At 50.1% G+C, this 17,036-nt stretch overlaps 2 protein-coding genes across 4 annotated transcripts in view; both read right to left on the reverse strand.

Moving 5' to 3' along the window:
* DNAH10 (dynein axonemal heavy chain 10) overlaps nucleotides 1–3,398 on the reverse strand; it is a 135,693-nt gene extending 132,295 nt beyond the window's left edge. The window contains exons 1-2 of one of the 2 annotated variants that reach the window (XM_004753085.3): nucleotides 3,118–3,395; nucleotides 595–705 (exon numbers count right to left, since the gene is read on the reverse strand). In XM_004753085.3, the coding sequence (XP_004753142.1) occupies nucleotides 595–705; nucleotides 3,118–3,331 (325 nt within the window). In that variant the 5' untranslated portion in view covers nucleotides 3,332–3,395. Of the gene's footprint in view, nucleotides 1–594; nucleotides 706–3,117 lie in introns of both variants that reach the window. The other variant, XM_013056431.2, reaches the window with a different exon arrangement.
* Nucleotides 3,399–6,549: 3,151 nt separating this feature from the next.
* The window catches only part of ATP6V0A2 (ATPase H+ transporting V0 subunit a2), a 33,972-nt gene continuing 23,485 nt past the window's right edge, over nucleotides 6,550–17,036 (reverse strand). For both annotated transcript variants that reach the window (XM_004753093.3, XM_013056432.2), the window contains 9 exons: nucleotides 16,637–16,824; nucleotides 16,460–16,550; nucleotides 14,122–14,240; nucleotides 13,067–13,277; nucleotides 11,699–11,818; nucleotides 10,599–10,718; nucleotides 8,796–8,913; nucleotides 8,260–8,431; nucleotides 6,550–7,596 (listed from right to left, as the gene is read on the reverse strand). In XM_004753093.3, the coding sequence (XP_004753150.2) occupies nucleotides 7,497–7,596; nucleotides 8,260–8,431; nucleotides 8,796–8,913; nucleotides 10,599–10,718; nucleotides 11,699–11,818; nucleotides 13,067–13,277; nucleotides 14,122–14,240; nucleotides 16,460–16,550; nucleotides 16,637–16,824 (1,239 nt within the window). In that variant the 3' untranslated portion in view covers nucleotides 6,550–7,496. The remainder of the gene's footprint in view (nucleotides 7,597–8,259; nucleotides 8,432–8,795; nucleotides 8,914–10,598; nucleotides 10,719–11,698; nucleotides 11,819–13,066; nucleotides 13,278–14,121; nucleotides 14,241–16,459; nucleotides 16,551–16,636; nucleotides 16,825–17,036) is intronic.

Raw genomic sequence — 17,036 nt, forward strand, 5'->3', positions numbered from 1 at the left:
TGTTCAGTGAGATCAGTCAGTCGGGGAAGACCAGTATCCAATGGTTTCATTCGTATGTGGCATTTAAGAAACAAAAAGGAACGAAGGGGAAAAGAGACAAACCAAGAAACAGACCCTTAACTGCAGAGCACACGGCGATGGTTCTCAGAGGGGAGGCAGGTGCGCGGAGGAAGGGGACGCGGCCTGAGGAGCACCGGGGTGGACCGCGGCGCTGAAGCACCATTCCGTGCACCTGACGCTCATAGAAAGTTAACTACACTGAAATTAAGTTTAAAAACTTAATACAATTTTTAAATAATACATGCAACTGCCGCCCCCCCCCCAAAAAAGGTAAAATAATTTCAGGAATGAGAGGCAAAAAGAAAGCTCAGTTAGATAATAGTAGAAAAGTCCCAGAAATAAACTGAAATCACGTAACAACGGAAAGGAAGGGGAAAGGAAAAAAGCTGCCCACCCCTGCACCACCCACCGAGGCCGCAGGGCAGAGGGCGGCCCCCAGGGCGCGGGTCCCGCGCCCCCCCAGCCAGCACCCCGCTCGGCGCCCCGCTCCGCGCCCCGCACCGCGCCCCCGACCCCCTTCCTCGCCTGACTCACCCCCCGCCTCGACTTTCTGAGCGTCCTCTTCTTCCTCCTCGCCTTCCTCCTCCGTCGCCTCGGACGCCTCGGTCCCCGTCGCCGCAGGCACCACGTCGCCCTCTTGACCGCCTCCAGCATGGAAGAAAGGAGTTACACGTGGCTGTCCCACCCCACGAGACACCGGAGGCCACTGCTCCCCCGAGCCCCGCGCCTGCGACAGTCCCGGGGGAAGGTCAGGGCGAGGACGGGGAGCCCCGACCCCTTCCACCCTTGGGTGCAGCTCGGCCGGTGCGCGGACCCCCGGCGACCCTGCCGCGCACCCTAAGCTGCGGGCGGGCGCAGGGAGACCCGCTCCTCTCGCGTTAAGAGGCCTCGGGTGCGAGCTCCCGGCGTTGTTACACCTGCCGCCTGCCTGTCTGGAACCTTCTGCCTCCTGGCTCCTCCTTCCCTGCCCGCCCGGACTGGCGCCGCTTTCCGAGCCAACGCAGTCACCTCGAAATGTCCCAGTTACCCCAGACACGTCTAAGTGGCACCAAAGGAAGACCCGTGCCAATTCCCCGGGAGATGAAAATCAAGGTCGCAGAATGACCTGATGGTTCCACCAGGCCCCAGAAATCCAAGCAATCAGCGGGCATTAAAAAAAAGGCTCAACTCCACTAATTATTATTTAAAATGTAATATAGGGGGCACCTGGGTGGCTCCGTGGGTTAACATCTGCCTTCGGCTCAGATCCCGATACCAGAGTCCTGGGATCAGGGCCAGGTGGAGCCCCTCACTCAGCAGGGAGTCTGGTTCACATTCTCCCTCTGCCCCTCCCCCACTGCGGGGTGTGTGTGTGTGTGTGTGTGTGTGTGTGTCTAATAAATAATTGTTTTCAAAAATGTACTATAGATTAAGCAAGCGCAGTCCCCATCATCTATGGGATTGGCAGATATGAAAAAGATTGACAGTTCCAATGCAGTCAGGACTGGCGGCTGACAGGCACCTGGCCACTGTTGGCTGTGGACAGGCAGGCCCTTTCTCCAGACCAGTTTGGCAACCTACCCCCATTGTGTAAATGCACACACCTAGGAAACCCGCAATTCTTTCTTAAACCTCTCCCACGGAAATATACAAGGCGCAAAGGTACATGGGTATTGTTACCTTGTTTGTGGGGAAAAAAGAATACTACGGAAAGGTAAATATTTTATTTATGGAATGGATAAATAAATAAAATATTTATGGAATGGATAAATAAAATATGGTATATCAATGTACTTAAAACCTATTAAAGGTAGATAGATCGATAGGTATTGATATGAAAAATTCTCAAGATGTATTTGAGGGAGACATGTCACAAAATAATATATATAGTATGATTGATTTTAGAAATTATGTATTATTGGGGCACCTGGGTGGCTCAGTGGGTTAAGCCTCTGCCTTCGGCTCAGGTCATGATCTCAGGGTCCTGGGATCGAGCCCCACATCGGGCTCTCTGCTCAGCGGACAGCCTGCTTCCTCCTCTCTCTCTGCCTGCCTCTCTGCCTACTTGTGATCTCTCTCTCTGTCAATAAATAAATAACAATTTAAAAAAAATTATATATTATTATATAGAGAAGATACAGATGATTGCTTGATTGGTTGGTTCCGGGAAGGATCTGGCAGGACACACGACTAACTGTAGTGCCGCTTACCTACAGGACCGGGAGTGGGACTTGAGGGATAGTGAGGGTTTGCCTTTTCAGTCCTTACTTTATATAATTCTATGTCATGTGAATCCTTGAGAGGATGCCCTTCAGTAATAATCAGTGTCATTTTTTAAAATTTAAGTGAGTCCTTTCGTGACACAGACAGCCTGATTCCATTTTGTTATTTCTAGAAACGCAGGCCTATTAGAACAGTGCCTTGGGCTAGCGCTGTGAGCTGCAGACACCCCTCTTCCCTGCCACCACCCACACCAGCAGCTACTTGTCGCCATTCCTATGATGTGTAACTGGGAGCCGAGAGAAGTCTTGCTTGGGGCAGGGACAGAGTGAGAAAGAAAGGAGGGATGAAGGGGCCGGCAGTGGTGCGATCCAGGTCCTGTGGACGGGCCAGAGCCCCATAAAGGAGCCAACGAAACTGCCCAGGTGTCTTAATAAGCAGAGAGTGACCCTGGGAGCCACGGAGCTGGGGGCGGGGGAGGGCCCCCTCCCCGCCTCCATCCAGAACCCAACGCCGTTCCTGGGCCTCCAGGATGGGCAGCTGTGAGTCTCTAGGGACAGGATGCTCGGCGCGGGGTGCGATGGCATTCCCGCCACGGGGCGAGGGTGGCAGAAGAGCCAGGAGAGGAGGGACAGAATGGGGAAGCGAGTCAGAGACAGCGCAGAAACAGGTCCCAGTCCAAGGCAGACTTCCGAGCACCCGTCCGAGGGCCCAGGATTGAACCCGGGGTCTGAGATCTGCTTCTGCCTAGAGCGGGGCCATCCAGCCGGGGACACTGGGCCAAGCAGGTGTCCGCGCCCGCGGCTCGGAAAGCGGCCGGCGAGCGGCGGGAAGTCCGGCGGCGTCGGGGAGGCTCACCGATCTCCACCTCCACCTCTTCGGGCACCACCTTGCGGTAGAAGAAGAGCGGCAAGGCGCCCTCCTCGTCGCTGGTCTGGTTGAGGAAGTGCAGGATGAGGTCCTCCACCTCGCCGTCGTTGCGGTTCAGCAGCTCCTCGAAGAGCTTGGGGTCTGTGAGGCCGAAGGCCGTGTAGATGCGGTCGCGCATCCACAGCACCCGCAGGTCGTCCATGGCGCCGCGCAGGGCCCGACGGCGCCCCAGGAGCCCAGCGCCGGGCGGCGTCCGTGGCAACGACGCCCCTGGCAACGGGCGCCCCGGCAACGGCCACCGGGCGCGGGTCGGCACCGCCCCGGGGCGCGCCCGCCTCCGCCCCCGCGCTCGCAGCCGCGCGGACCCGGAGCCCGGAGGGTGGCGCCCAGCCCTGACCGGACCCAGGCCGGCCCTTCCCACCCGGGAACCGAGCTGAGCAGCGCGGGACGCGCTGAGACGAGGCCGAGACGGGAGCCGCCGGGGCAACCGGACAGCCGACTGCGGACCTCCGCCGGGGAGCGTCCCGCCCATGGTGCCCCTAAGCCGGCCGAGGCCAGCCAGGTGACGGGGCGGGGGGCGCACGGTGAAGGCGACCCTGTCTCGGAGGGGGCAGGGGCAGAGTCAGAGGAGAGGCTGACAGTCCAAGCCGCCAGCCACTGTGGATCAAAGGGCCTCAGAAGGGCAAATACTTCTCCAAGAGTTCAAGAAGGGACAGGTTCCTTCCTGCAGCACATGGTATTGGAGAAGAGGGAGACCCAAGAAGGGGCAACTGACTTCTGGCATTTGGGATCAGGAGAGGGGCCAAGCACTCTGACTCTCCAGCCAAGCCCAGATATAAAGAAGCAAAACACCCATGTTTTTAAAAATATATTTATTTTTCATTAGTAAAAGGAAGTTCAATACTGATAGAAAGATGCAAAATTGTCCTTTCATGCATTTGTGGAGTTTTCACTTGGTGACTGTGATCCACTACCCACCCCCACCCCCAACAGTTGAGTCTCTTTATGACAAGGCTGACCCTAAGAACTTAGCCTTCCTGTTGGATTTTCCCATCAAGGAACAAGTGGAATGTTTGAAGTCTTTCTTACAATTCTAAACCAAAGCTCAGCATCAATGACCTGGCTGTTGGAAAACTATTAATTGGAACTGCCTTACTTTCATCATCCTGAATTAAGGTTTCTTAATAACCTTACTGGAGATGAACCAGATGGCATGCAAGCAAATTTGGCTTTAACATTTTAATGAAGAAATTACTGTTTCTAAATGCAGACTGCAGACCAGTTACAGAAGTTTTGTTTTCCAAAATGAATTAGGCCCTAAAATGTCTGAATATTTAACTCATAAATATCATAAAAGTTACCTACGCTATATCCTATGGCTTATTAAGCTACAGCAGGCTGAAAACTGAGAACAGAATGTTTTTATAAAATACCCACCCTGAAACCAAGGACAGAACAGCATTCGGTAAAAGGTGAATCTTTTCAAAGTCCGATCTGCAATGAATGGAAAGCTCACCGTGATCATCAGAACACGCTTTGGGTTACTTAACTGATCACAACTATGTCACCATGGGGACATTCCTTACCCTCGCAGGATGAAATCAAATTCTGTTTCCTGAAGAAATCCCTTGGATTTTTATGTTAGGACTGCATTAAGACACAGAGTGAACACCTGAATCAAAACTGGAAAAGGTGGCCGTCATGCCATGTCCTCTTTGGGAAAACACACAGATATCTGACATTCCCCAGACAACTGACCATTTTTCCTCTGGATATTTGCTACTAAGGGAATGAAGTCTTGTCTTGAAAACTGTACGTGGAATAGTTCTACCAAACAGCTTAAAAATTAAGTGCAGCAACTACTCTGGTAACCTGACATTGGAACCTATAGCTTTAGGGAGGGGAAATTAAAAAAAAAAAAGTCCCCTGGTGCCTGAAAGACATCATCAAACTCTATTTCTAGAGAGTTCTCTCACAGAAGTTATACTACTGTTTTGTTTTGTTTTGTTTTGTTTTGTTTTCATAGAATAAGGTAGCTTACGTATCTACTACATAGGTTTCAATTTAAGAAATGACTCTGCCCTCTCTGTTCTATATCCTGATAAGAGCTGTTCCTTAAGAATGACCAACTGGCCCGTAACAAGTTACCAGAGGGGGCCCGAAAAGATTGCAGCAGACGCCGCATGTCCCTTGTTTACGAATCAGTTAATGGTGCCCTGAAATCGAGGGTTTCCCAGGGATGAATTAGTTACCATTTTCTTACCACAGTTCCTTGGAGTAAGCAGTAATCAAGATGCCAGCTGGTAGGGACAAGTCTGCGACCTGAGCAGCGTTACTGAGATTTTGTGTCCCCTCCAAAGAAGTGTGCAACCAACATTACCCCTTGCCAGGGAAACTGAACTCTGAGGGCAGAATCAATTCCCAGAGCCTCATCAGCACCGTTTTAGGTCGGACACTGTAACAGGAGGGACAAAACGCAGCCCCTCCAAACCGGCTTTGGGAAACTGCTTACTTAGAAGCAACCCGACGCATTTACTACACTTAGAAAGGTTTCATGGCCGAGTCCCAGGCCAGCGTGCTCAGTCCCTGCCTCTCAGCAAACCGGTCTTGACGTTCCCTGAGAAGATACGCTTAGACTCCAGGCTCCCGGAAGCTCAGCTTGGGATGTAAATGCCAACCTCTGCCACCAGCCAGGTGCAGCAGTGCGGGGACAACTCGGCCTTCTCGTGCGCCTTCCTCAGAACGTTACGGAAGTGGGAACGCCGCAGATTTCTTTTTGGAAATAATTATCTAAAATCAACTACAGTAAAATACGAAAAGTGAACATAATTTACAAGAATATAAATCTTCCTTGACTTACAATGGGGTCTCAGCGTAAGTTGAAAATCTGCTAAGTTGAAAACGCATCTAGCACAGCCAACCTCCGGCCCACCTTCCGCGTGCGCAGGGCACGACACAAGCCTCCCGCGGGACAAAATCACCCACCACGAAGCCTGTTCTATAAGGAAGTGTCTACTCCCTCGTGTCATTTCTTGACTCCCACGCTGACAGCAACAGACGGCTCGGCCGTGAGGGTTCGGGGGCGTCTGGGACCCTTGTGATCGCAGGGCTGACGAGGAGCAGTGGCCGCGACCCCGCATCACAAGAGAGCACAGGACCGCGGATCGGGAGCCCGCGACAAGGTCTAGACTCGAAATTCCAAGAATGCATATGGCTTTCGCACCATCATTCAATCAAAATTCACTGAATCGAACGATTGTTAAGTCAGGGACTGTCTGGACAGGTTAAAATGTTCAGTAGGACTGACCCACATTCATTCAAAACTGAATGTCAAGTGAACAGATGAATTTAAACTACAGATAATAAGAATTAATTTTCAATTGATCCGAACAGTGTTTGAAAGTTTAAATTAACTCTAAATTCCTTTATCAGACCTTTATTTAGAATTAGTCTGAAAGTAAAAAATTATAATCATACTGTTCTCAAGGAGAGGTGCAATCTCTTCATGGTAAAATACCTTAATTTATATTTTGTTATAAAAATATACAAAACACTACTTTTTGCTCTGCCCTTCACTCAATATAAACCCCTTTTGGTTCAGTAACATCAGCTAAACTGGTCTCTACGTTCAAATCACATCCACATTGTATCTTCTACAGTCACGCTGGGTTTTAAGGCTCAGGATACAGTTTTATCTTTCAAACATACAATTCTCATAATTGGCTTTACATAAGGATAACAGGATTAGAATATTTTTAAAAATATACAAGTGGGATAACCATCTGTTGTTCGTTATTTTATCCCATTTCCCCCAATTATTAAAACAAGACAAAATTGTAGAAACAGCCCCCTACTTGCAGGCCTAGACAGCATACAGTAAAAAAATGTTTACATACTTGTAATCAGGCAGAACGTGAATCTTTTGATTATCCGTCATTAGATTTTTTAAAAAACTATACTTAACCTCAGCTGTTGGAAAATATTATCTGACAACGTCAAGCGACAGAATGACTTTTTGTTTTTTAATAGGGTAAAAAGGAATTGAGTATCGAAGACCATTTTCAATGCGCCGTTCAAAACTGCTTCTCTCCCCCAAGCCTGTATTTTTAAAAATAACTTAAACATAACTTTGGGCCTTCACTTATATTTGCTCATTGTAAAAACTGAAAGAAATTTAGAGATCTGAAGTTGATAAACTTTACAAAATATTTAACAGAGGAAGAGGTATATCTTACAGAATTATTTGGCTATATCATAAGGCAATCAATGAAGACGGAATTTTTCCTATCGTAAATCTGACGTAAGTGAAATTCTGTAACATGATAATTCTCCATAAATCTGACAGCTCGTTAGGTACGGCAACGTGATCATGCCACGTCGTCACTGAATTTCGACGAAAGCAGTCTGAATGAGAAAGGAACAAATTTGGTGCCTGCACCAACGTAGAACTTGTTCTGAAATTCTACCCTAAAAAAAAAAAAAAATTCAGTATATCAATGAAAGATTGTGAATAACACTTCCAACATCTCTTAAAACAACATGTGTTAAGTTAAAAAACAAATAAAAACAAAAAAAAAACAAATTTCCTGTGCTGAAGCTGCTTCCCTTCTGTACATGCTCTCATGGCACAAATGTTTTGACTTAAAATAAAATACATTGTTGTATGTTGTATGTGCCCCATGTCGCCTTTCTCCATGTGTAACAGAAACACAAACCCATCAGGCCACCTCACGCACTCCACACAGACGCGCCTCTCTCTGCACTCTGGTACTGTCACACACACAAGTAAGCCGATATATGCTAGAAATAGTTATATGTTAAGAAATATATGAGAATTTTTACTTTATTTTATAATAAGATAAAGGAATTTTCCAGACCCCAAATGAATTAAAAGCATTAAGCACACGGAGGTATCCAGCAAGCATAAACCTGCTTTTAGTTGTCAGTGATAATATTTCAGAAACAAAATACCATTTTAACTCCGGGGATCTGAATCCAGATCCCAGGGTCGGGAAGGCAAGCACCAGCCTCCCTGAAGTGGCCAGATCTGTGTGGGTTATATATATCTACATGTAGGAAGGGGGTTCCTTTTTTTTAAGTAACAGTCTCAAAGCTAAATTTCGAACTCACCAGTGGAGGCGTATGGCGTGAAGAAATGCAGAAAGGCCTTCCATGATCAAAAGGATGAAAATTGTCAAAACCGCAAAGAGCGCGATAACCGGCAGCAGCAGCAGGACTCCGTACGTGGTGTCCACTCGGAGGCCCACACGCACCAGCATGGTCCACAGGACGTCGGACAACTCTGCGGGCGGAGGCAGTTGGCAGAGTTCACTTCTGTTCACACGCGCCGAGGCACCACCATTAGCTCATGGGACCAGGTTTCCTTTTGACAATTCTGACTTATTACCCACGAAATAATACACACGCCTACCGACTCCAGATGTGATCTGCTTCTCATGTCAAAGTGAACCAGCCCCTGAGGCTAAGCAGCCCCTGATCATCGCAAACCCTGAGGAAGACGGGGCATGCCAGAAAAATCCGAGGCCTGCCTCCCAGAGAGAGGACTTGACCCAAACTGGGTCTGGCGCCTCCCTGGGGGTTCCCTGTGGCACGGTGGGGTGTCACAGCACAGAGTTTGGGAACTGCGGGTCTGAGCGAAGACTTACGTGCGTGAGCCAAACTGAGAGCCCAGAGCCTCAGGTAGGAAGCGGTGTTGGAGATGCATCCCAGGCAGTACTCGATGGAATGAATCACTTGGGTCATTAATATTTCTCCAAAATTAAACTGGGAGAGATCACACATGTGTTAGGTCCAGTGTACTGCCCACACGGTCCCACAAGTCACCCTGTGTCCCACTTCCGCCCCCTTGCTCTCGGTGACAGAAGTGGCATCTGTGATGTTGGGGACAACACCCAGAGCATGAGGAACAGTGAAGCAAAGCTCCGAGCTCCACTCCCAGCTCTACCACAGACCACTATGTGACCTACACAGTAGCGCTCCCGGCCTCAGTTTCCCCTATGGCACCCTCACAGCCCAGGGTGACTCAGGAGCTAGACTCTGGCTACCTGTGCACGTCTGAGAGGTAAACGCAAGCCTCACAAAGAGAAACTGTGAAGAGGGGCCCCCGATGGTGAAAAGGCTGCGCGACCCTGGAAAGGAGGCCCCCGATGCTCTCCCGGCTCTGCTGCTTGGTCTTTGTTATGATCTTGGGAATCATTAATCGTCCCAAATCAAAACTCAATTACGTAATAATTATAAAATGTTGATTATAAGAAATTTTGTTCAGTCTTTATTGGATGACCAAAGGAAGCTTCCACGAACATGAAGTAGCAAAACGGCTCAGCTGTGTGTGGCCAGGACTGTGCCTCCCTTCTCTGGGGGGATCTGCTTCTCCCGCCCCTGATCCCAAACCCCCAGCGCCAGCTCAAGGGCTAAACTGTGTCCCCCTCCAAATTCCTGTGTTACAGCCCTGACCCCCAGTGTGACTGTGTCTGGTGACAAGGCCTTGAAGGGGAATATTAAGGTGAAGAGAGATCCTAAGGGTGGGTGTCCTTACAAGAAGAGACACATGCCCACGGAGGACAAGGCCCCGTGAGGACACACTGAGAAGGCAGCCGTCCACAAGCCAAGGAAGAGAAACCAGCCCCGCCAACATCTTGAACCTGGACTTCTGGCAGTCGGTTTCTGTGCTACAGCGGCCCGTGCAGACTACCCGAGCAGCTGTTGGTCTGGGGATGGCAAGTGACCCCAGACAGATCGTCACAGTACGTCCTAGGGATTCTTCCTAATGTAACAATCAGCCAAGAGCACTTTTCTCTCTTACTGAAAGACTAAAGAAAATCAGTCAGCACTAGCTGTGGCCAAGGTTCCAAAATCGGAGCGCCAACTGGCTTCAGAACGGAAAACAAACTTGCCAAGAACCAAGAAGTTCCCAGACTTCTTGGAGACCCACAAACCAGTTAAGCCCGGAGCTCACACGGCTCCTGTCCTGACGGGAGCCAGTCAGCAGGCTGCCCTGAAAGCCGGGGTCAAGCAGGCCGCCTCCTCCTTACAACTAGGGAAAAGTTCTGAGACAAGAACCTTCCAAAAGCAAAGCTCGTGACATCTGAAGTCACTTCCCATGACAGCACGTGATAGTAACACTACAAATCCCCCCGCAAAGTTGAAAAAGCAAAATGAGAAGAACCCTTCTGACGAACAGATGACCAAAGCAGCGTCTGGGAAGCTTGTGTGACCGTGTCTGGAGTTTGGTTTCTCTTTGTTTTTTAAGATGATTATTATCATCATTCTCATGGTGAATACCTCCATGAAAGCTTAGTTGCTTTTTCTTCTCTCTCTCTTTTTTTATGCAAACTCTGTGCCAACGTGGGGCTCGAACTCACCACCCTGAGATCAACCGACTGAGCCAGCCAGGCACCGGAGAGCTTGGCTTCCAGTGTAGTGTTTTCGACAGTAACAGAGACTATTACCTCTTCGCATGTCATTTCTCTGCATCCATCTTCCATCTGGTTATTTCCTTCTTCTATGTCTTGGCTTCCCAGCAGAGAAACCTCTTCCTCACTGTCTTTTCTTATAAGCGTGTAACCACTCTGACAACAACCAAAAGAAGGCAGAGTCATTGCCTTGGAAATCTTAAGGACGGGACAAATCCAACATCAGAGCCCCTTCCTTTCTCTTAAGGACTCAGTTCTTTGAGAATAAAATGTCATTAAGAGACACTTAACGACAGAAAACAAACCGAGGACAAACCGAGGGTTGGTAGGGGACAGGCTAGATGGGGGACGGGCCTGAAGGGGGGCATCTGTTGCGGGGAGCGCTGGGTGTTGTGTGTAAGTGAGGAATCACTCAATTCTACTCCTGAAACCAATTGTACCGTATGTATTAATTAACCAGAACTTACATAAAAACTTGAAATCAAAAAGATTAAATTAAATTCAATTAAAAAGTTGTTTGCAAGGCCACAAGTACTCCCCCTTCTCCCCCCCGATTAAGATGGCTGTTATTAAAAGACCAGTAGGTCTCCATGCGGTGCAGAGGAACCGGCTCTCTGCTCCCCGCCAGCAGGAACGTGAAGCGGCGCACCCGCCGTGGAGAACGGCGATGGGGCCTCGGAAAATTAAGCCCCTCTGCGTGATCCCACGGCTCCGTTTCCAGGTACGTATCCTAGAGCACCGACGGCAAGGGCTGGAACAGAGCCTCACACGCCCGGGCTCCCAGCAGCAGAGCCACATGAGCTAAATGGCAGCAACAATGCAAGCATCCGCTGACGAATGGACAGACCGACAAACAGAATGCGGTCTCGCCACGCAACAGAATGTGACTGAGCCTTAAAAGGGGTGACAGGGGTAAAGCTGGAGCCATGGTGCTCAGTGACACAGGCAGGCACAGAAGGACAGACGCGGTGTGGGTCCACGCACACAGGGAGGAGTCGAACCCCAACAACAGCAGGCGGAGGGGCCGGGGAGAAGAGAGGGGAGTCGGCATCCCTGGCCCCGGGCTGCTCTTCCTTGTACAACCTGAAAGCGGACTCGGCTCGCCGCCCGCGCACACGCTCCCGACTCACGCTTACCCTGCTCACTCCGAAGCAGCTGCGCCCGTTGTGCAACCACAACAAGAAGAGCGGTTTTCCTAGGAAGAGCACGGGGACAGACAGCGCGGTGACGGCCAGCAGCAGTCTCTGCACGTGCTCCTGCGGGCGCGGAGGGGGAGGAAGCCCGTTAGGATGCAAGCACAGGGCGAACCGGGCCCCGGCCCACCTGGTGAGCGAAGCCCAAGGACAGTGTCTCCTTCTTCGCAGAAACAAGGAACAGAATGTAAACATAAGCCAAATCCTTCCTGCTGGTGCATGTCTTCTAGACTCCTAGCTGAATTCTAGAACCAAAGAGTAACACTGCCGACAGAATGGAACAGTATCATTCGGTTCCGATCTAAGGAACGAGTAAGAAAATTCTGGACAGATTCAAACTCCAGCTAATTAATTTTCTGGAAATACCGTAAGAGGGCGAATACCAGTACAAGCTGTTCTTTATATTCCTGTTCTGGATTTTTTCATTATCATTCCAAAGAGGACATAAGGAACGTGAGCACATAGTAAGTGGATTCACTTTTACATGAGAAAAATACTAAAAGAGGATTCAGAACAAAACTAAAAGCATTTTCTTTAAAAAGTAGGGATACTGGGGCGCCTGGGTGACTCAGTGGGTCGGGCCTCTGCCTTCGGCTCAGGTTGTGATCTTGGAGTCCTGGGATCGAGCCCCACATCGGGCTCTCTGCTCAGTGGGGAGCCTGCTTCCCTCTCTCTCTCTGCCTGCCTCTCTGCCTGCTTGTGATCTCGCTCTGTCAAATAAATAAATAAAATCTTTAAAAAAAAAGAAAAGAAAAGTAGGGATATTGGGCGCCTGGGTGGCTCTGTGGGTTGGGGCCTCTGCCTTCGGCTCAGGTTGTGCTCCTGGGATCCTGGGATTGAGCCCCGCATCAGGCTCCCCGCTTGGTGGGGAACTTGCTTCCTGCTCTCTCTTTGCCTACTTGTGATCTCTGTCAAATAAATAAATAAAAATCTTTTAAATAAATAAATGAAGTAACTAGAAAAAGAGGGGGATTCGCCAGCACTCAGAAACCCTCCAGAAATATACTTTCTTCCCAGCACTTCAGACGGCTACGAGTGGCAGCGAGTTCCCACAACACTGCTTGACCAGATCCCCCAGGCCAGCGTCCAGGGCAGGGTGGCAGCTCATGTGATCACGTCCAGAGAAACAGGAAGCCCCTACGTGCCCGGGAAGGCTGTGGAAAGCACCTTCCATCACCCACTAATCGACACAAAAAGGCTCTCGGCCGGGAAGGCTGTGGAAAGCACCTTCCATCACCCACTAATCGACACAAAAAGGCTCTTGGGAGGACTTCCTTTAAGTTCCTGAGAGTGGAAAGGAGCATTACCCACCTGCCCTGCGTACAGGCCGTTTGTTTCGCTAGCCGGGAACAAAAACATGTTGATAAATTCGATCAGAATGCTCGGGGCAACTCTGGAGGTTTCGGCCGAGTACACCAGCCACTTATAGACGATCATGAAGATGAGGTACCCGAAGATGCAGAGCATGAAGAGAAGTTCCGGGACGGAAACCAAATAAATATTGAACTTCTTCCGGAAATGCCTAGGGAAAAAGGAATCGACCAAACCCTGAGCCAGTCTGGACTGAGACAGAGAATAAAGAGTAAAGTACTCTTCCATTCCCTGGGACAAGGTCTAGCTCAGTGGAACAGCCTTTGTCTTCTGACAACTCGTACAGGATTCAGGTATGTCCATGAAGAAAACAAGTTTAAGCACAGTGAAAATGCTGGTGTTTCATCATGAGACCCAGTGAGAGTCAGAAAATACAGGGGCGCCTGAGTGGCTCAGTGGGTTAAGCCTCTGCCTTCAGCTCAGGTCATGATCTCAGGGTCCTGGGATCAAGCCCCGCGTCAGGCTCTCTGCTTAGCTTCCCCCTCTCTCTGCCTGCCTCTCTGCCTACTTGTGAGCTCTCTCTGTTGAAAAAATGAATAAAAATTTTTTAAAAATTTTTAATTTAATTAAAAAAAAAAGAAAATACAACCTCTTCCTCTTTACACACTAATGCTGGTAAACAGTTTTCTAATTTATAAAATGAAAAAAGAACATAACAAAAATCAATTCCAGAAATACATTGGAATGTACATGTTGCATGCCTCCCTCCCTCAAGTGTCGGACTCCATGGGGGCAAAGCCTGTATTCGATGCACATAGTGTAGACCAGTGCCCTATGCAGTATAGTGCACCCGTGTGCTATACACTCAATAAATAGCTGCTAAATAAACTAATCACTGACCAAACACCTGTATTGTCACCACCGAATCAAAGAAACAACACACCACCACACCAGCTGCCTTTAAGACCCATATAGTCTACCCTCAAGAAGCAAAGTTTAAGAAATACCAAGCTTGGCTTATAAATACTGCTTTTAAAAAAAGAATCTGTACTTACAAGTGGTTAAATATTCCCAGAATGACTCCAAAAGTCATGTGAATAATTCCTAAAATCACAGACATTTTCATTTTGAAAGAGTTTAGAAAAGTGAGACGGTTTGTGGCCAAGTTCCAAATCTGAAGACAAAACAAAACAAGACAAGACATCTTTAACCTCCTTCACCTGCTTGGGGGCACCCAGGTGACACTGGGCACATTTTCCTCCCTTAAATCAAAAGGCAGCTAGAGATTCAAAAAGAAGGCAACATTCAGACTTTGTTCTTGACGCCTCTGAGCTGAGAACCGCTGATTTTCTTAAACCAGGGCCACAGACTATTGCAAACAATTCTATCTTTAAGGTAAAGTTCAAAGGACGCCAAATGAAACAGTACTGTGTTTAGGGATCCAAGACTCGGCAGCGACACTAAAAGGAAGTGCAAGAGAAAGAGTAACACAGAGTCGGGGGGGGGGTCCCTCTGGGGACAGCTGGGGACAGCGGGGCCCGTTCCAGGTCCCTGGGTGCCTTACCCTGGGCAGGGGCCATACAAATATGCATGTTGTAACTTTACATACATGTTTTATACATTCCGTGTATGTGCATTTTATAATAAAGTCTAACAGAAAACAAGGAAGCGGGGAGAGGGGGAGAGAGAGGAAGGAAGCAGAAGCGCAGAGCAGCCAAACCACGCTGCTGATAAGGCCCAGCAGCTGCTGATAAGGCCCAGGGACTCCGGCAGGACTCCCCGGGGCTTCCTGTCCCAGCCCCGCAGAGCCCACTGTGACTGCTTCTCTCTCTCTCTGACAAAATCACTCTGAGTCCCTCACTTGGGAGGATTAGGAAAAGGAAAACAGGGCCTCTTAGGACAGAAGGACTCGTTCTTTTTAAGTGCAAGTAAGACTTTAGAAAGAAGACTTTCGGCTGACTTCGGCTTGACTGTTTGGACCGGTGGGTTAGAGCGGGCTGCCAGCGGCCACTGTGAGACCCAGAGGGCAGGAGGGGGCAGGACAGCAGGAAAACTAGCAACAGGGCGACACGGCAACGGCAACACGAAGTCTCTGTCTGGCGACTAAGCTAAACGCAACTGGGCACAGAACGATCTTTCAGGCAAAGAAGGGGGGAGAGAAAGGTGTATCTGTTTCCTGCGAGGAAACACTAGCGACTCACCCCACTGGTTCCCATGCTGGAGGTGGGGTCTGAGGGGATTAGGACGGGGCGGGGGAGACCTTTCAGGACACCTGCACCTTGTACATACACCAGGTACACACGTGGCTCTATTTTTGAACTACATCAGAGTAATGTTCATTTTTAAAATTAAACCAAAGCAAAAGGAAGCAGTACCATGCCTCAGTCTCCTCCTCCCCCTCAAAACACCCACCTGAACTTTCTTCCTCGGGGCCTTTATTCAAAAACCTTTCTTTCCTTCAAGTTAGGCCACACGTTATTAGGAATTTGCCTCCAAAACCAAAGGGAATGATTATAAAAGTTTTTGCATGCTTCCAATTATATGAAGACAGAAAGCAAAAACGCTGAATTATACAAATTATGTGTAAAGGTGAGAATGAACAGAATAATTTGGAGGCTTGGACAGCTCGGAAGAAGGCAGGCTGGACCTGTGTCATTCTGTTTTCTCATTCCTGTACGCAGTTACAGCATGTGCCCCCAGACCAATTCTGAGCTGGTCTCTAAGCTCCCCTTTCCAGGGTGAGATTCCTCCAGAAGATGCCGGACAGTCCCGAGAAACAGTGCCTCAGCCTGGAGGAGGCCTGGAATGAAGGCAGGGGTGGGGGTGGGGATGGGGAACTGGCTCACTGAGTGCTATTGGGGGTTGGGGAACGACCTTGTGGGGGACAGCAGGCCTTCCTGGGCCCCTGCAGCTACGTCTTCCTTTTCCAACACTTCCCATTTCAAAAACTACTTCCACAAGCACCCTGAGAACTCTGAGCTCCCTTTCAGGCTCTAAAACTCCATACTATTTCTTTCTAGATGAAAGGGTAAAAAATAATAATAATAATCCTCACATACAAAGAAGAAACGTAGGGAGCAGCCTGCCCTGAAGGGCTCCCGAAGGGCCGGCTCTCCCTAGAGTAAAAACAGGTCAGGAACCATGCCGGAGTGCAGCTGCCCCTCTGCACTGACCTGCTTTCCCAAAGGGACAGCTCAGCTTCGTCTCTAAACCAAGTTCATTAGGGACGCACATGGGCCACCTCCGCCCACACAGAAACCCCCCCAGGGCATCTTCCCCACGGTGTGCAACGGCGTGAGCCACGCCCAAGAGCCTGAGGGAGCCCCGTGACAATGACAACCAAGCGGCACCCCGGAGGAAGCCGCGATCATGACGAGGAAAAAGCACACTCACGGGATCGATGCCAAGAGGGTAAGGGCCTTGGAACACTCCAGGAACACTCGGGTCCAACTGCAAAACCCTGCTGCGCCTGACGACGGAGTCACTGTAACAGAGAGCGGCGTGAGCGGCCGCACGGCCGGGGCGTGGAGGAGCCTCGGGAAACGCTCTTCCCCCGAACCCCGCGCTTACTTCCAGAGCACCGTCCTCCTGCGCTCCGCCGGGCCGTGGCTGGAGCTGTACATGGCGGACACGTTCCAGCCAGAGCCGAACAGGTTGACCGACTTGGAGAAGCAGTCGTTGTAGATGAGGCCCGTGTACACCGAGAACAGCCCCATCAGCAGCAGGATGTAGCGGCCGTTGAAAAACATGCGCATGATCTGCGGCCGAAGCGGGGCGTGAGCAGGGCCGTGAGCAGGGCCCGCCCCGAGCAGGGCCCGCCCCGAGCAGGGCCCGCCCCGAGCAGGGCCCGCCCCGAGCAGGGCCCGCCCCGAGCAGGGCCCGCCCCGAGCAGGGCCCGCCCCGAGCAGGGCCCGCCCCGAGCCCCGCCCCGAGCAGGGCCCGCCCCGAGCAGGGCCCGCCCCGAGCAGGG

This window comes from Mustela putorius, unplaced genomic scaffold (genome assembly GCF_011764305.1).
Source record: "Mustela putorius furo isolate JIRA1106 unplaced genomic scaffold, ASM1176430v1.1 tig00537248_pilon_pilon_pilon, whole genome shotgun sequence".
In the NCBI taxonomy this organism is placed as follows: Eukaryota; Metazoa; Chordata; class Mammalia; order Carnivora; family Mustelidae; genus Mustela; species Mustela putorius.